Here is a 20128-nt window from a genome sequence, read left to right on the forward strand (position 1 = left end):
AATGTGATAGAAATCAGCGAATTTGTATTATTATACACGTAGATTGAATTTTATCTTTTAACGAGAGTCTGATCTGACAACTGAATACAACTGCCTCAACTTAAAAAAGAACGAAATAGCTTAATATTGATTACCTCGATCAACAAAGTCATTATCTTTCATTTTTTTAATTATTTGCAAGGCGTGTCGCAGTAAGGTAGAAGATTTCCAGGAAGCTTTCGTTTCATTGCCTCCTAAGAGCACTCTGTACTTTATTTGAGGGGTTGGTCTTTCCAATTTTGGATACGACAAAATTTTGAAGCTGAAATGCTCTGTGTTATTAATGGAAAGCATATTCCCAGTAAGTTTTAGGAAGGGTCAGTCTGCAGTCCGTCCGTCCGTCCGTTCATTTGTCCATCCGTCTTTCTGTCAGTCATTTATTGGGTCAGTCGATTAAAATGGTATAAAAGATATTTATATTGGTTTAAAGAGGATATACAGTGTAATATATTCGAAGGAGAGAAAATAACGTGAATAAAGTGAAAATTGTTCAAATGAATATTTAATAAATTCAAGTTCATCGATAAATCTGTCTCCAGTTTATTGACCAAGCTTAACTCTTACTATTATTTCGACAAACATCTTAGCTGGAGGTTTGTCACATTTAAAACTAATTATTCACACCTCTGTTAAGAAGACTCCAGACTGAATTTGCAATGTAGTATCAGATTACGTCCAATACTGCGTTGAAAATTTTAAGGAGTCGTAACATTTGAAAGGATAGCGCGGTTAACAATCTGGAAGTTAATAATGCAGAAATTATTGAATGTTAATCGTTAACAAGTATTGTGCGACCATAGTTTTTTTATTATTATTATTATTATTATTATTACTATTATTATTATTGTTATTATTATTATTGTTGTTGTTGTTGTTGTCGTTATTGTTATTGTTATTATTATTATTATTATTACTATTACTATTATTATTATTTGCAATAACACAAGGGAGTACGGTGCTCACAATACAATTGCGACCATAGTTACCAAACTTTTATTACGCAAACACCTAAACGTACATCAGAGAAGGTCCCGAGGGTGTCCATTAAAAAGAGGTTTCACTGTAACTGAATCCATGTCTCTCTTTTTGTAAGTGGCGGAGAATTCTAATTCGAACTATGAAATCTTATTAGAAATGGCAAATTTTGAGCTTTGAAAATGTTGATGTAGTGAGTTTTTGAGGCGTGCGTCCAAGGCATCCACAAATTGTTGAAGCGGAGAGACAGATGTCTGAATCCCCTGTTCTGTAGCCCATATGTGGGCAGTAGCAATGAAGAAATGGCTCCAGACGACTGATGTGAGGGAGTCCAGATGCAATTAAACATAAGCGCATTTCTCTAGTTACCAATAAATCAAGGAAAACTTAGCAATTAGAAAGGTGGAGCAGATAGGGAAACGCTTTTTTTGGGACGAAGTCTCATGAAAGACGAAACTTTCATTTCTTTGAACCCAGTGTTAAAGACATAATGTTGCTGCACATGCGTTCTTTTGTTCTTGTTTTTGGTTTGGTTTGGTTTTGTTTGGTTTCGTTTGGTTTGCTTTGGTTTGATTTTTGTTTTGTTTGTTTTTGTCAGTTTGTTTTGTTTCTTTTTCCTTTTCTTGGGAATTGTCGGTGTCGCTAAACATATCCTCTCCGGCTTTTAATAAATCCAAGTTATCAATATTACAACAGTCAACTGTGCTGGTAAGCTGTCGAACTAACTATTCAATGTTAATTCTTTTTCTTGCAATTTCTTTTTCTTGCAATTTTTTTTTTTCTTTTACAAAATTTTGAAACAGTCATTCCGGAACAGCTCAGAAAAGGCGTCGCATTCTGATTGCCTAAAAACTCATAACTTGTGTAATCTTCATACAAGTTTATTTTATTTTATTCTATTCTATTTGATATGAGTTGATTCGATTTCATTTCATTTGTAGCTCATCATATTTTATTTTTGCTCAAATTCCTTTCCCATTCCTATCGACTCAAATCCTATCTTGCCAGTGATAAAAATAGCCAAATCCCAGTTGAATTTTAACCACTCATGTCCCTCAATTTTGACAGGCAGTAATTTTGGATAGCTGTTGATCACCAAACTACTACTGTAACACCAAAAATCAAACACAGTTCACAGCAAGTCACTGAATTATGATTGACAGATTCACTTTGACACCAACTTAAATATGAAAGATTCTAACATAACCTGCAATTGGCCAATAAGACCAATGTCTTAAGACTACCTGCTTCAAATTGCAGCTCGATTGCCGTTGAAGCCTTGACTTTGTTAATTGCTATAGAAATGCAAGTGCTTTAATTTTATTGTTTTCACGCTGGGCAGATTATTTCATTCATTTCATGTTTAAACCGCAATTCCAATATAGAAATAAATAAATGATGTTACGTACAATTTCAATACGATCTGGAGCCAATTTAATATGATTCCTTTCACAAACATGATAAACATTTTCGTCTCATTCGTATACATGTACAGTGTATGCAGTAACTATCTTATTAACGCTTGCCATTCCTTTGAGGGCCAAACGTAATTCCTTTAAGGGCCAATACTCAAGAACAGATGCTTAAACTGACGGGAGTGGAATTAAGTCTAAATTTGTACTTCACTGCGCCAGCTTTTTTGCAGCCTAGCATTTGCAGCTTTTCTGTTGATAAATTCCTGTATTGTTGACTCAATAGCTGTTTTTCAAGTTTTGAAATCAAGACATCACATCCGATTTTATAACTTAATTATAAGCAGACTGACTGAAATTGACATCTATCTCCGAAGAGACAACTAAAGATTTAATTTTGGGGGTCACAATTATCTCGTTTAATCTTACAAGTCGACTGAACAATAATATTGACGAATATTGTCTTTTTTTTTTAAACAACGTGAGGGGATCCCTTCAAACAATCGTCCTGTTTTAAAACTCCTTCCCTAACCGACTTGCTCTGACCACCGGTTAATCCGGAAGCCCAAGAAATAATTATTTTTTCGTTCACCATCAAACTCTACATAATTTGATCGACAGTTCTTATTTGATCATATCAGCTCTTATTTGATCGCCAGTCCCTCAGTTATTTGTTCGCCGGCTCTTGTTTGATCGCCAGCTCTCAGTATGAGTTACGGCTAGCATCGACTCTCATGGAAATTCGTCTAATTTGCCGGAACAATGATGCTCAGATTTTCATGAGCGTCGACGAGAGATTTCGCTCGTTTGACACTGAGGCATAGGATTCCGACACTCGTGCACCCTCTGAACTTGTGTGACTGTCGCTAACAATAGTCGATGATATTTAAAAGGTACTCTGCCCAAACTGTGATCCTTTAATTCTCCTCATTCTCGCTTTCAGCCAGCCTATAGCTATAGGATGGAACAAAACTTTCATACTCAGTTAACTGAATGCTCCTTAATCAAAGAAACCAAAAATATAACCTGTAGCTTAAAGAATAAACATTTCTTTCCACTAAAGCTCGTAGATATGAGATGATAGATAATAAATTCGTGGCACCCGCTTTGTCCCCTTTAACTATTTAACTGTTATTTCATATGCAGAACCAAAGATGCGAAATGCCCAGTTGTCACGATCACTTATATAAGTGCAAGGGTAAAAATCACAACAACCTCTCATGCCAAAAACAAAAAATTAAAATAATTTAGTTGTTTTTCACAAATCTCCTTTAGATAATTGGACATAAAAGAGGCGAGGAAAATCCGACTAAAAGGCAATTAACTTTTCCTTGATAAATTTCGGCTGAGATAGCGGGTTTCAAATCCTTTACGAAGAAAACTATGCTTTTCAGAAATTATGGTTTGTTTTACCCATTGCCATATGGTTTATGCGGTTTTCATTATCTCCGTTTGTCAACGTTTCCTTCGCACTTCGCACTGCTTAAGGTTTTCAAAAGATATCAATTTAAAGTTTAATTGATTATTTGTTAAACTCGTCGAGCAGATATTTTTGTGCGTTTTCTTTTTTGTTTTTGTTTTTTGTCTTGTTTTTGTTTTTCGTTGTTACCCTTATCTAGTTAATTCAGATCGAGTTAAATCTATATTTCCCAATGTCGTAACCTTTCTTCACCATAAATTTAACCGTCAACACTGTAGAAAATTACCGCAATGCAATTTATCTCCTTGAGAAATTAAATTTATATTCTAAATGTCGAGTGCCTGGCGTAACGTTGGAAAATTTTCACACTGCTCTAGTAAAAAGTGCGGAACGTGAACACTTTTACAGGAGACAACATCTCCGCTTTCGTTTTGCTTCCGAAATAAATATTACGAGTCATGAATTATGCAAATGATTTAAATACATGCCTAAAACTGATCGCAAACATATTTCACGATATTGGCGTCCACCGCGCTAAACAGTAAGAAAATAACCATTTAAAAGCAAAAGCACTTTTGACACTTTTACGAAAAAAAGATTTAAACGAGCACATATAGAGTGATATGAATCCACAGCTTTTGTTCAATGCAATATTGTGCGTGAATCTTCGAGAGATTCGCAAGTTAATATGCATATCTGATTTGCATTAGACTCAAAACAGAGTTTCTTTGATGTGTGTTGCTTTATCTTTTACCTTTTTTAGCATATCTCTTCTAAAACCATATTGTCGGTAACCAATGGATTTTTCCGCATAAATCTCCACCTGATCTCAGGGATATTCTAAGAGCAGCCATTAAGTAAGTCTAGTCCGACGAAAAGCCTTGTAATTTCGCTTAATTCTTCTTCCATCAAGGTTTTTGTTTGCCTCGGTCATTACACCTGTTTTGCACGTCCAGACGTAAATTTGAATATTATCGGCCGATGTGCCCAAAGCCGTTAGTGCGCATGCGTCGAACTCGTAGATAATAATAAAGGCCGGTCCTCATTCAAGCGAATGTTATTTTGATCTTGCGGGCAACGAACATGGCAGGCACTAAAGGTTGTATGCTTGAATTTAACGCCGATACGAAACTTACGTCAGAAGAATTCGTCAAAGTCTTCAAGGAATTTGATAAAGACGGTAAGAATATGAACATTGTAAATACCATATTCTATCGTCATTGCGGTAGCTTGAATCGTGTTTTGATCAGTTCTCGTCTTATAAATACACGCCAACCATTCCTCACCTCCTCTTCCTGTTTCAGGCAATGGCTACATCGAGGCGGACGAACTCGACCAATTTCTACAAACGCTCCTGCAGGAAACAGGCAACGAGGTAAAATTCGCTATAAATAATAAAAAAATAAAGCTCCTAAAATTTATTTGGTGAATCAAAGCGCGTCATTTTCGCCCGCGAAAAAGTTAAATTTTCCCGCGAAGCCAATTCCCTGGAAATCATGTTAGCGCGTTCAGAATTTTTAACATCATGGATCGACGTACTCAAGTTTACCTTTGAGAGCTGGTAACTGAGAGAACGTTTATTTATTCAGTTCGCCAGGCGATCAAACACCGCATATTATGTGTTACTTGAGGTCCAGAGATCGCGTAACTTGAGGATCACACGCAAAACAGTCATTTTAATATTGTGAATTAGTTCTAATGTGCCTACTATAGCAATTTTTTTGTCGAGAGACATTCTGTTATTCCGAACCAAAACGCTTTCAATAGTTAACTTGGCTGTGAATATTATTATATGGATCTACTCTCGCGTAGTGTTTTTCGTTTTACTTATGCAGCAATCACAAAAGGAGAATTGTTTTGTTTAGAAAATGCTAAATGATTTAAGGGCGAAAATCCCGATCATAAATTTATAACATGCATCTAATGCCTTTACTTTGCCCCCCAGTATTTCCTTTTTATTTGCTTTCCTAGATATACAACAGTTTACTGTTTGCAAAGCTACCTGGAATCTATCGATCATTTTATGTCATTTATTATTATTACTATTTTATTTTATTTTATTTTTTTATTTTTACTTTTTTGAGAGAGAGAGCAGCTCTGCTTTGGGAGAATTTTTAATTTTTCTCAACTAATAACTATTTAATGAAATGATGGCGCTGCTTGCTGTGAGTTAATTTTCGCAAATTTGTCAAGAATTCAAAGAGGTCTTAAAACCGGTAATTTTTAACACGGATGTCTCATTAAGAAGCACTCAATAAAGTGAATTTCCAGAGGAGCTGAAATATGGCAAATATTTACCCCGTGGAGGCGTATTGCAATTCAATGTCTTCAAGCCGTTCTTTCATAATTATACAAAAGCGTGCTCTCCCATTGGTCGACGAGCTTTTCCATACGATGCGCATAATTTATTTATGGCAAGGCTCATCACCAATTTTTAAATTGCCCTCTTTTGAAATTTTCCCTTCTTTTTTAAAATAAGCTGGTGTAAAACCCTATTGTAGTTTCTCTGAGAGGCTCTGAGGTCTGTAGACGTTATTATTTCTGCATTTAGCGGATTGTCTTGTGAGTAGGCTCCAAGTAACGAAGTCACATAGTAATCCATTGTTGCTCAATTTCCTCGTTGCAGCTTGAGCCAGTTCCTAAGTTAGAAGCTATCGCACTAATGATCATAGCAAAACGTACTGGAGCAATACGTTTTCCTTTAAAATATAAATGCACGACCATTAAAAACCTCCTGAAAAAACCGCAACCTAGTAACAAAAAAAAAAACTGAAAAACTCTCAGATCGGTTTAACAGCACTGATTTCGTTTAAAAATTTAAAGGAAGCTAACAAGCGCAACCTATCACACTGTGGAGATAATGATCGTATTTTGCAATTATTATTTTGACAGAAATGTTCATGTTTGTTATAAATATTTCACGCAAGCCACACAACAAATTGTTTTGAGTTCCCATAAAAAGGGTCTTAAATATTCTTGATCTGTTATCCCCTGTGTCTCTGCAGAAGTGGAGTATTCTTTTTATGGGATCCACAATGAGTTCAAGATTTTCAACCAACTCCATTTTAACTTTCCCAATGTTGCTTAGGGTACAATTTCTCCTTACAGAGAGAGTAATTTTCTAGTGGAAAGCGTAGGAAAATGTTGAAAATCACTAATGCGACATAGTAACATGATGATATAAAAATAGGCGGAAATAACTTGGGAGAATCTTTATCTCTAACTTCTGAGACTGAAATGGTGGAAGATTTATGTGCCACCAATACAACGGAGAAATAAATCACTTTGTAATCTGTAACCAACGTTAGCTTTGCCAATATTTGGGACACCTGCACTTATTACATATCTGTAACAAAGCATTGCTCGTTAAATCGCGCTTTTGTTTAGGGAGGGGGAGGGGATCCGATGAGGTTATTATTGAAAAAAAACCGCTGATATCGGAGAGAAAAATGGTTGAAAAATGTAATGCGGCTATTTGAGTTTCTTTTTACTTTTGTCAAATTCTTAGCGAAATGCCAAATGCTGTTGTAAACTGTTTTCTTCCGTAGCCAGCTCACAGAGAAATGTTATATAAAAAGAATAGCTTTTTGGCACAATCTATAGATAACTGTGCGCGTCATTTCAAAGCTGTGATTTTCTATTCCGGCCCATTTTCAATAATCGGTCAAACCGCATTTATTTAAAGTTAAATTAGTCAATTATTTATGGAGATATTTCCTTAAACTTTCGTTATTAGAATAAGTGAAAAAACAAATATGATCGTACCATGCTGCGTTAAGCGAATGAAACTCTTTATTTCAGAGGTTGGTCAGGTATTTCATGCGGCGTTCGCGTCAGTTGCATGCTGACAATGTCCCCCTCTGTGGTCGTGGTCGTGTCCTTGTCTATATTCGGTGCATGTGGCCAAAGACGCATTAAGAACTGAAAAGAGGTTTTACGTTCATAGAGCTCGCGTCGGTAACGAAATTCGGCGATGCCGCGCTTATAAAACAAAAAAATTGTATGTCATCGGTATCTGTGTTTACATTTGAAGACGTTGCTAAAATTAATCTTTGCATTCGAAGTGTCAATGGCGCAGAATTGCAAGCGTCTTTTAAAAATATAGTTTGTCATGAAATGTGATTTCTGACGGTTGAGTGAGAGCGAATTAGTCAGAAATTAAAATTCGGGCGGCTCGGTGGATATTCTTGCATGGGTGTCATGGGTGTCTTGCATTCTATTAAGCATTTGGGGGGAGATTTCAGGTCATTTTAGGTAACTGCTGAAAGATTTGTCGCTATTTGTTCGCTAAGGTCACTAGCACCCTTTTAAATATGAAACGTGCTTTTCTCCATTTTAGTATGCCAGGGATACAGTGGAATCCCGCCTACCAGTTGATACGGCCACCTCGTTATGACGGTCACTTTATTCTGGCCCGAACAAAAGCTCAGTCAGTCATTTTATTATTTAAAGAACCCATTTAATACGGCCACTCTGTTAATAAGGCCAGATTTTTGTGGTCGGTTGATAACCGGATTAACGAGGTTCCACTGTATTTATAAAAACGTTAATGCATAACTGAAGAATCTTTGGTGATGCCAATGGCTCTTGCCTCTCGTTATAGATTACGTGCCAATTATCTAGCAATACATGCCTCTTGCTGAGGCATAAAGTCCTGCTAATGCTCTACAAGTTTCTTTCGCCTCTTGAAAAACTCTCAGTTTTTTTTTTTTTTTTCTTTTTTGCTTGTTTTGAAAATCGTAAAAAAATGCATTTTGTATTTGATGAGAGTAATTTATCCACGATTGTTCGTTATTTTCTCTGGCGGACTTGGCTCAGACCAGCGTCTATCACCAGATCGAGACTAATATCCAATCTTCTTGACCTGATCCTTGGTGATAACCCATTTATATTTCAGCAGAGTTGCTCCTCAATGTAAAACAAATCGTTTACACCTGTCTTTTTCTGGTTATTTGAATTGCAAAGGTTTTAAAATGGGGAAGACTGACCGTTTAATTCGCAGTAGCTTTGCAATTACCTGTACCAATAGCGCTGTGTAAGTTATAGCGTTCAACTGAGTAGAATCTGTACCTCATTTATAAATAAAGGTGCAGGCGAAATATCACTGTAAAGCAATTGAATTGTTCACTTATCTCAAAACATATTTCTCCGTTTTGCTCTCAGAAACCTTCTCCAGATGAAATGGCGAAGTTCAAGGAATATATTCTCGAACAATATGATGACAACTGCGATGGTAAAATTAGTATGACAGAGGTAAGCAAATTAAAGATGTTATTAACGGGAGCCGCGACAGACTAGCTAGAGAAGGACAACTGTTACTGTTCGAGAACTAAAACGTATGGACAACAGCTGCCCTCGATACAACTTTTCTAAAACATATTCACCACCTACGAGTATATTATGTTACCAACTCACAACGTGACCAGTTCCCAGTTGGCTTGATAGCTCAGTTGGTAGAGCACTGCACCGATATCGCAGAGGTCATAGTTTCAAATCCCGCTCTAGCCTGAATATTTTCAGGCTATAGTTTCGAAAATGCCTAAGTTGCGATCTTGAAAATTCTTTACATTATCCAACAAATTATCGGCAAGCGATATTTTATGCACGGATACCGTAACAAGTGTCAGTCATTGCCCAAATGGACAAAAACGCAAATCAGTGCTAACCTTACGAAGCCAGCCACGATAATGGCGTACGTCACTGATAGGAATAAAGAGAATGGCCAATTCCCTCTTTGAGACGCGCCTGCAGGGAATCATGGTAATGGTATTCATCGTCTTGGACTGGATATTTGTTTTGATGACTACAGCTACCATGATTCCCTGCAGGCACGTCTTAGAGAGGGAATTGGCCATTGTCGGTAATTTAATTGCCGGATCAACGGTTACTCGACAAATGCAACAATATTTGAGGAGGAAAATTTTAACTTCATTCACACACCGACTTGCTTTTTATAAATTATTTTTCACATAGTTGTCGAAACTTCTGTAGTCTGGTAAGGCTTTAAGAATCCCCCGTAGGAGAAAAAGATGGCGGTTGTACATTTTACCACAATACTATGCGAACCTTACACAGCCCATAAAGTACAAGGGAAGTCATATTTTTGCAATATTTGTCCCCGTGCTAATGACATTGTGTATGCTAGGTTTAATGATATTAGAACATTTCTGTACGTTTTTATGCGCGTTGTTAACGTTTTCATGCGCTAAGAAATATGGGTGAATGTACCTGTCGCTATCTTTGTTCCTATGGAGGATTAGTTACGAACCCACCAAATGTAATAATTGTTTATGTAAACATTCATGATTTCGCTGTCATGTTGGAAAAAATGTTGGGTGATTAGTGCATTTATTTGGCAATATTCTTCCACCGATTGTCAAAAGTGAAAGGGCATTTCAATTACATTCATGTGCAGCTTGACGAACTCCTAGGAAACTACTTATTAAATCCTGGGCAACAAAGAACTATGTACTTCGAAATTGTCGCCCTATCACTATCGACGAGGTTAGGAGTTGAAAAACAAAAAGAAGTGAAAAAATTGTTGTTACTTTGTTTTCAATGTATTGTGATACATTGTATAAAATATGTGGCTGATCTTTAGATATCCTAGGTAATTTTGGTTTTCCTCGGTTCCTCGTAAAATGACTTTAAACCTCCTTAGACCCAATCAGAAGAGATAGGAGATATCAACAACAACCATTTATTGTACTCACAATTTATAAAATAATTACAATAAACATTAAATTAGTATAGAGCATTGCTCTAAAATACCTTTCAAAGTAGAGCGCGGCAGCCATGCCTGCTGTTTTTCCTTTTGAAAATGAGCTATATTTTTGTGCAAAATTTTCCTCTTGTTTACGAACACCAATTTTGCTGCTCATGCAGTAAGGTTGACGTTACGTTGCCATGAAAATGCTGTGAATGCTGCGAATCCATCGCCGACACACCCAGAAATCAATTACAGGACAACGCTTCCTAGTCATCATGCATCGCCCTTGTTTTCTAAATAAACCATAAGGTGATTCGTGTACGATACTTCCCCCGCTTTCATTCAAGCCGTAATTCCCTCATAAGTTGTGAACACTACTTAGTTGTGAGTACATTTTTTTTGTTTTGATCTTTTTATCACTTTTTAGCTCGAGAATATTCTTCCTACAGAGGAAAACTACTTGAATCAGTTCCGAGAAGAGTTCGAGGCTGAAAAATTGGACAGTATTCAATTTATCAAGGTAAGGAAAACAAGTGGATTTCAAACGTGACCATTACAGCTCTTCTTGAAAAAAATTGATGGCTTTGGGCGAGGGTAACCACCAGATCACTTATCGGAGCTAAACGATTTGAGGGAGACGAGCCGGCGAAAAAGAACGCTGAGGCTTAATGCGATGTTGATATAAGGGTAATTAGTCTGGAAGGAGAGGATAATTTTGTAAGACTTATTTCAGTACCCTTCGTCCGTAAGGCGCAATCTGCAGGAAGAAATGCTGTCGGCGCGATGCCTACCTTTTTTAGTTTCACATGTTCATTGTTATGTTCTTCCAGTCCTCTAACAAGTCCCTTATCTACTCACGAGTTATCTTTAACCCTGAAATCGTCATGACATTCAGCTTTTCTTCAACCGTTAATTTGTGAAATAGACCCCATTCATAATGAACATAGTTAAATGAGAAAGCTATTAGTTTCTGGAGAAACTGTTAGGCTATGTCGGTGGTCACGTGAAACACATAATGCAAATGATTAAAACCTGGATAATGGGATAATGCAATTCAAGAGTTTTCATTGGCTTAGCCATCTTGGTACATGACCCATTATACCATACTCTACAAATATGGTAAGCATACGGGTAATGTTTTGGGGCGTTGTTATTTTAGTTTAGTTTTCTAAACTTTGGGGGCGTTTTTAATAAAACGACTATTCTGCTCGCGCTCGTTGAATATGAGATGGTTATAGCCAACTCGCCTCGTTAACTATCTGCCATCTAATATCTAACGTGCGCTCGTGGAGTAATTTTTAATTACATTTGTTAGCCGTGCTCAGCAAAACAACAACTTGAAATAACCAAGTTCTGTGTATTTTAGACTTATTTTGGAGAACGCGAACGACGACGGCTAATTTTTCGTATTTCCATTTGTATTTGAACGGTTTCATTGCATATTTAGCCTGAGAACGTTTTTAGAGCGATTGTAAGGCACCATCCTTGAGTAGCTCTCAATATGTACGTTAGATATTCTTTTATTCCTGTTCAGATTTGGAATCACTACGACAGTGACAGAAGTGGTTACCTTGAAGGAGAGGAGATAGAAGCGTTTCTCAAAGACATGCTGGAACAACAAGGCAGTTCCCCTAGTCCGCAGCGAATTTCCGACTACAAAGATTTTATAGTAAGAAGATGCAGTCTTCGCACATCAAATATATCACTGTGCAAGGCTATTTTCACTTTTATATTAGGGGAGTGCGAGAATGCGAACTGCTCTCTTGAGTTAGGAAGTATACGCTTTTTTAATTGCAACCCTAACTTCGTGTGGTGGTTTTCTTTCACTTAGATGGACCGCTATGATGAGAACAAAGATGGGAAAATAGGATTGAAAGAACTCTCTCGGTAAGCTGTTTTTCAATTTCCCTTTAAGAATTCGTTGTTTGCTCTTGTTGCTGCCGTTGTTTTATGAAAGTAAGTGTGTTGTCCTAGATCACTATAGCCACCACCATCGCTAGACCGAGTGCAGGGTCTGGAGAGGTACATTAGATAGACCCAGCTATCTTGGGAAACATGAAAACGTTTTTAGTTAAGCTTACTGACTAGCTTAGCTTGTTATCTTCTTGAGCGTGATAAAGATACAATTGACCGCCATAGCCAGTTAGTGATGCTGAAATTTCGAGTGGAAGCCTCTCGTCAAAGCAAAGGTTGCTGCCACCTCACTGTTCTTAAGGTTTCCCTGCAGGACCTCCCGCTCAGGCGCTCCTACAGGACCTAGTGACGGATGATGCAACTTGGGACAGGCCGGGCCTAAAACCTAGCCATCAAATTAGACCCCACTTCATCCACTTTTACCCCATGCTCTGGCGAATTGCTATCTTTTGAAATGTCAGCCTCGCTACCTCAGTTTAACGGAGCCACGTCACGGTTTGCGCATCTTAAATTTTTCGTGCATCTTGAATCTTAAATATTCACGTTCGTCGTTTGCAATCCGAGTCAATCTTCTCCATTCTTAACCATCCTTGTTTCTTTGTGGTTTATTATTACCTCTCTGGTGTTTCTGTATTTTAGTGAACTAATATTTTCAGGATTCCTTCAATTTAAAGGTAATTTTGTAGGTTGCCAAAATAACTCAAAATACCGTGACTCCAGAGCTCCTTTAAAATTCACCTTCATTGACTTCCCCGCCCACTTGCCCGTCGACACAGCCAACAGTTTCTTTAGAAGATAACACCTTTGCTTACTGACCAGATGAATTATAGCAAATCAGCAATGTACCTTATAACGTCTGAGATAAAAAAGGCAGGAAAGAAAGAAACGTTGTCTCGACATAACAAAAGAACGACAAAGAATTAAGTTATATGTCCTAATAATTTTTTATCGCGTTTAGGATCCTGCCTGAAAAAGATAACTTCTTTGCAAAGTTCCAGGTATGTCACTAGTCTATCACTGTACGTACTATTTCAAGTAAAGTTTGCTATCTTAGATTTACAAAAGAAGAAGAAAAAAACACTATAGATACGCTCAAGAATTATTCCGATCTCACCGCCGAACAGATGGCCACACTTTTGTCTATTGTCAACGGTTAAGGCAATTTTGTATTGTTCCATGAGTGTTTGTAGCCTAAACTCGCGCTAAACTATCTCCCTTTCCCCCACTTTTGAGTAACAGTCACGAGCATCTATATACTGCTTCTGACGGGTCGCTACACACACGGTCAATAAAAGAAAACCTCCGGCAAAACCGAGTAGTGACCAACCAGGAATTCCTGAACCCTTCCTCCCAGAGAAACGTAATCAGTATTTCGGGTCAATTCCTTTGACGTTTAAGTCCAGAGGTGAAAATGAGTGCTTGGCCTCCGGAAAAATGGAAGACCGTCTTAGGCACCTTGGCCCACCTTGGATTGAACTCATTAATCTTTTCGGTTTTTTTATTTTTTTCTCAGGGAAAGCCGGCCTTGTCAAGGGAAGATTTCGATGCAGTTTTCGACTATTACGATACGGTATGGCGAAGACTTTTAATATATATGTGTGTGTGTTGGGGGGCGGGGGGAGGGGGAAGAGTGAGTCAACGCGAACTCCTCAAGATCTCCTATAAATAATCACCCCTCGAGTCGACGTATTCAGCAAATTGTTGTAGAGAAATCATATGCATCATTACGTTGCATTTTTAAAATCTCTTTAAAATCCACTTTACTTGTGAAAAGTTCTAGAATTTTATCTTGTATCATCTCGCATTGGGACGGCCATAAATAGCTCCTGTTGTCATTCGTGCTTGACGTCATACGTGTATGTACTGTAAAACGAACTACCCTCAGAAAATGCAGCACAGCGGCACTGCATTCTTGTCCTCTGGGCACTGCTTCCCTTTGCCGGCGGGACCTTCGCGCGGGAGACGGAGGACCTTCCATCTCTCGTGGGAGGGCTTCGGTGAGGTCTGGAGACGAAAACGAGTTGCCGTGAAGTGCATCTCAATTATGTACGTAACTGCATAACTACGGTGCTCTTTCGTGAATTTTAATTCAAAAAATTTTATAAATTGAAGGTGACAATTGGTAGAGCGTTTACCCTGTTTTTTTTTGGGGGGGGGGGGTGGGGAGGGGGGGGGGACGCGATGGCCTCACAGTTAGTACGCTCGTCTCCGGATCGAGTGGTCCTGGTTAGAGACCTGGCGGGGAACATTGTGTTGTGTTCTTGGGCAAGACACTTTACTCGCAGAGTGCCTCTCTCCACCGAGATGTATAAATGGGTACCGGCGAACTTAATGCTGGGGGTAACCCTGCGTGGACTAAGGTAAAATCTTTATTCAGACACGGTATTTCCTTCAGGACTATACAATATTTAATTTAAATAAATCTAACTACCTAACTAATTTAATATTGTAAATAACTACTAGAATAAGAGAAATGATGAAAACCTGCTTTACAAGGAAGGCGTGTATAAAAACAAAATAAAATTCAAAATCATAGTTCTTCAACTTAGATTTAAATTGATCAAGGGAGAGCGATTGTCTAATATTCAAGGGCAGACTATTCCATAGTACAACTCCGCTGTAAGAAAGACTTCTTTTACAGTAATTAGTGTGGGGCTGTGGGATAGCAAGCGTACCATCACTATCTCTTAGCTTATAAGTCAAAGTATCGGAACGGAAGACAAAGCGTGAACAAAGATATTCCGGAACCATATTATTTACAATCTTGTACATCATTATTGATTTATTAACAAGGCGTTGACGGTCCAGTTTAACCCAGTTGACCATCCTCAACAATTCATCAGTATTATGATCGTAATTTGAAAAAGTTATGACGCGTGCTGCCCGATTTTGTAATTTTTGTAACTTTTGAGAAAGATTTTTAGAACAGGATCCCCACACCGAACTGCAGTAATCGAGATGAGGTTGGACTAATGAATTGTAAACGGAAAGCAAAGTCTTATATGGGACCGAATACCTAATACGTTTAATGGCGCTAATGCCAGAAGCAATCTTTTTGGAAAGCTCATTGATATGACACTCCCAAGTAAGATTTTCATCAATGTGTACACCTAAGGATTTAACAGTCGAGACTCGTTTTATCGGAAACTGGTTGATATTAGCAGTAGGATTCACTGTAAAATTTGAAAGCCTTTGCTTGGAACCAATCAGAAGGAATTCTGTCTTTGTCATATTTAAAGTTAGTTTGTTGGCTGCAAGCCACACACGAATTCTCTCCAAATCAAGATTAATACAACTATTTATTTCATCAACGTCACTACCAGCAAAAGTAATACTAGTGTCATCGGCGTACATCCTTGGTTGGGAATGCTGGAGGCAATTAGGCAAATCATTTATATACAATAGAAATAAAAGGGGCCCAAGAATCGTTCCCTGTGGAACACCACAGCGAAGGAACATTCTGGACGATTTATTCCCGTTTACAAGACACGTTTGGGTTCGGTTTTTTAAATAAGAGCAGAACCATTGGTTTGTGGAACCCTGAATACCATAAGCTTGTAATTTTGAGAGAAGAATAGAGTGATCCACAGTATCGAAAGCCTTCTTAAGATCTAAAAATACAACGGCATTAATAAAGCCACGATCGATGTTTAAAGACCAGTTATCAGTCGCTTCAATCAATGCAGTAACTGTAGAATGAAGCGAGCGAAAACCGGATTGGTGTCTACTGAGAAGATTATTTTCATTTAGGTAATGATACAACTGATCATAAATAATTCGCTCGAAAACCTTGGCCACAACCGGGATAATCGAGATCGGTCGATAATTAGAAGGATCACTCCTACTTCCTGCTTTCTTAAAAGAGGCGTGATTCTTGCATTTTTCCATTCATCAGGAAAAATACCAGTATCGATAGATTGATTGAATATCAGAGCGAATGACCAGGAGATTAAATCCGGACATTCTTTTAGAAGTCTTGCTGACACAGAATCCAGACCTGTAGCCTTTCTCTTACATAATTAATTTAGGTGGGACAAAACGTGCGATTGAGTCACACGCTGGAAACTAAAACAATTGCTGGTTTGGTAAATATATTCATCGAAAGAGGTGCCGACTTCCTCTATATCCCTGGACAGTTCGGGACCGATTTCTGCGAAAAATTTATTAAAACCCTCTGCGATTTCGGTCGAATTCGTTATTCTCGTTCCATTGAGCTCAAGCTCGTTAATTGCAGCTTTATCCGATTTGCGGCGTGTCACCTCATTGATAGTTTCCCATGTCTTGCGCGAATTTCCATTGTAAGCTTCAAAAGTTTCATAATTATAGGACTTTTTTACATTCTTGATCTCATTGTTCACTTCATTACGCAACTTCTTAAAATTATTCCAATCACTTGGATCGCCCGTCCGCAAAGCCTTAATTTTAAGACGATCTCTCCGATACATCAAATTCTTAAGCTCAGGAGTAATCCATGGACTTTTAGAAGCACGAACGTATTGAGTGTGGAGTGGAGCATCCAGATCACACACTACTAAGAACAAAGTTTTCCATTTCGACCACATTTCATTGGGATTATCCATTCCCATGAGATCAGCCCACGGTTGAGCCAAGATGTCCGACCGAAACCTATAACGATCGAAATTTTTAAATTGCCTATACGAAACAGTACTATTTCCCTTGACGGCGGATGGCAATGAAATTTTACGAAAAACATAAATCAAACTATGGTCACTGATTCCGACATGAGATACTCCAGAGCAAGATACATTGTCCGGGTGACTAGTGAAAATAACATCAATTAAAGTGCTACTCACAGGCGTTACTCTTGTCGGTTCATTAATAAGTTGTTTTAGATTGTAAATATCAGTAATATTTAGTAACGCCTGGGTATTTACATTATTCAGAGATGATGAAAGCATATTACAATTAAGATCGCCCATAAGGTAATACTCTTTCCCTTCAGCATCCAGCTTTCCAACAAAAGATTCAAAATCAGAAAATAATTCAAAAGGTGAATTGGGAGATCTATACCATGTAGCAACAATAAAAGACTTGCTCTTGGTTTGCTAATTTCGATAGTAAGGCTTTCAAGCATCCCATCCAGGGGGGAGTAGAAATACTCCTAGTCGCTTCATGCTACGAAAACCGGGACAACCTCCGGCCTGGTGGGCCACTAGGCTCGTATGCAGACTTTACCTTTTTACCTTTCTTTACCCTGTTTTTATAGGACAAGAGTGGCGAGATTGAAGGCAGTGAGTTGCTGGTTCTCTTGCGTGACGTCATGATCAAGATGGGACTGGTAAGACATGGAGACTCTTGCTTTTAACGTAATATGGCTTGATGTTCATTGGTCAGGAGCGGAGGCTCCTACTGAGAACGTTATTTAAGCACTGTGCTTCCCATAATGTTCATCTAAGGAAATACTACCACTCTCCTCCTTCATGTCTCCTCTTCTTTATGTAAAATATTTGTTTGGTTATTTAAATTGTCTTTAAAACCAGAACAGTAATAATAGAACCAGCAAAACCAAAATCATTTAATGACCTATGGTTAGTTAGTGTTTTCTTACAAGCCCTCTTCACCTGACTACACTATGCGTCAGCCGGGAAACAGACCAATAGGAAGACCTTTCCTTCGCTTCAAGGGCACCTGATGTGGTGCTTGCCATCACACCGGGGAAGCAGTTGAAGCTAACAGACGATGCAGAGCGGGCCAGCCAAGATCGAAAGGGACCTCCACAGTAATCAGAAGAGAGAAGACTCTGGAGGGAGGCTAAGCTCCAAGTTCACAGACCTACTACAGCGTTCGCCTTCGTGCGCATGCACTGTGGAAATGACTGCAATTCCTGCATCGGCCTTAACAGTCACAGCAGACACTATCCCCGAATGTGACGTCCAGGCACACAACTCTATGGTCCTTGGGAGCCTGCTATACTGACCCTTGGCCATTTTGATAAGTCTTACAGTAAGTGGACGTTTTTTTTTGTTATCGTTTCAGGAACCCGACGATAGTCAAGAGCTTGAAAAGATGAGGGATGTCGTTCTTGGTGTCAGTGATAAGGATAACGACGGAAAGCTCTCCAGGGACGAGCTGGCGATGTTGCTGTCCGATATGAATGAATCTTAGCAACAACAGCCGAGCATGACACAACTGAACTAGTTATAGTTTGCACTGATATCGTATTAATATAGGAATATGTGGCATGACAATTGAGCTAGGGATATAAAGAAAGTAAGCACCTTTGGCATGAGTACAATGGCTTGGATATTTCTAAGGAATTTTTCACATTTATAAAAGTCAGCAAAGTTTCGATGTTAACTGAAACATGGGTTGGTGTCTGCTATTGGAGATTGAATTCTGATTACTCAATGCAATAGTCTTTTTAATTCAAAAACTTTTCTTAAGTAAGTAATTTCCTTGATGTTGGATTAATACTTATCTTTTAAATTGTTTGTCTTATAGAGCATAGACCGAAACTTTTATTTCCTAAAGTGCGTGCCGGCAAAATACACTAAGTGTCGAAGAATATCATCAAAGAAGGGAATAACTTTAAGATAACGTAAATTTCATAAGGAGTATTTGAATTTCCAGTTTCAGTTTTTTTATATGTTGAATTTATAGACTAGATGTGTTTTCTATTGAACAAGAAATGCTTTTTTCATCTCTACTTGGAACCTTGTCACAAGGTGCTGAAAAACTCATCTGACGTGTTCGTGAAATATGTACCTCGGTATAGAATAAAGTGGTACTGTTTTGTCTGCGCGAGCGAGTGTTTGTTTGATTTCACTGTATTTCAGAAGTTCTCTTTTTAGGTTAGAGGACCACCTTCAACCAATGTTCTTTGCGCGCCTCTGTTGTTGTTTTCATCCGGACAATCGCCGCGTGGGCTCACATGTCTCACTTACACAATAATGAATATATGAGGGAAAATTACATCGAACAGGGAAAGATTGTAGAAAACAACGAGATTCTCTCATTAAATGAGGGAGTGCTTTTGGATAACTGTTCTGTTTACTGCAACGTTGCTCTGATAGGTCAAATATATTGCACTATAAATTCATGTTCAACTTGATCTCTGTGGGACACGATAGTATGAAATTCGTTCGCTGTTTGCCGCTTTCATTCCAATCCGGTTTTGTTTTAGATATTGCTCCCAGCTAGTTTGGCCCGAGAACGATGATGGCGGCGTCCAAAGGTCGAGGCTATGGGTTGTGTAAAATGGCATCAAAACAATGTATGGAATGATTGTAATGTATCTTATCAGTCCAAAATCACATCAGTGTGGTTTTCAATTCCACTCTTCTCGCAACAAACCTCACTTTGAAGAATCCATTATTACCCTACTACCAAACGTGCCCATTCTCACACCCAGGGCCCGGTGAGCCTGAGAAAGAGAGCGAGATCCGATATTTCTCATAAACCCCAGCATCCCCCCACAAAACTTTTTTCGTTAAATCCTGTGAGTTTAAATTAAATTTCTTCATCTTTTCTGCCTTGAATTTTTCAAATGAATGACCCAGCTGTATAAAAGACATAGGTAACAATTTGTTATTTTAACGATATGCAAAGGATGTCATAATTCAGCCGCTTGGGGGGCTGCAATGATTTTACTTAATTAAGCTATCTATATATCTCGGAACAAGTTATGTTTAAAGAACT

The 20128-nt window shown here is 38.3% G+C and overlaps 1 protein-coding gene across 1 annotated transcript; it reads left to right on the top strand.

Moving 5' to 3' along the window:
• The first annotated feature begins 4843 nt into the window (after nucleotides 1-4843).
• LOC110069493 (calbindin-32-like) lies at nucleotides 4844-19234 on the top strand. The gene is made up of 10 exons (XM_020777018.2): nucleotides 4844-5026; nucleotides 5151-5221; nucleotides 9010-9099; nucleotides 10983-11075; nucleotides 12090-12224; nucleotides 12387-12442; nucleotides 13428-13467; nucleotides 13983-14039; nucleotides 17697-17768; nucleotides 18467-19234. Exons 1-10 carry the CDS (start codon nucleotides 4930-4932, stop codon nucleotides 18593-18595), a joined length of 840 nt encoding a protein of 279 aa, XP_020632677.1. The 5' UTR covers nucleotides 4844-4929; the 3' UTR covers nucleotides 18596-19234.
• The last annotated feature ends 894 nt before the right edge of the window (nucleotides 19235-20128 follow it).

Source organism: Orbicella faveolata, unplaced genomic scaffold (assembly GCF_042242905.1).
Source record: "Orbicella faveolata isolate gen_17 unplaced genomic scaffold, um_ofav_v1 contig_3, whole genome shotgun sequence".
Taxonomy (NCBI): Eukaryota; Metazoa; Cnidaria; class Anthozoa; order Scleractinia; family Merulinidae; genus Orbicella; species Orbicella faveolata.

Coding starts and splice junctions, on each gene's coding strand:
- LOC110069493 (XM_020777018.2), top strand. CDS start 4,930: ATGGCAGGCACTAAAGGTTGTATGCTTGAATTTAACGCCGATACGAAA. Junction 11,076..12,089: donor ACAGTATTCAATTTATCAAG/GTAAGGAAAACA, acceptor ATTCCTGTTCAG/ATTTGGAATCACTACGACAG. Junction 13,468..13,982: donor ACTTCTTTGCAAAGTTCCAG/GTATGTCACTAG, acceptor TTTTTTTCTCAG/GGAAAGCCGGCCTTGTCAAG.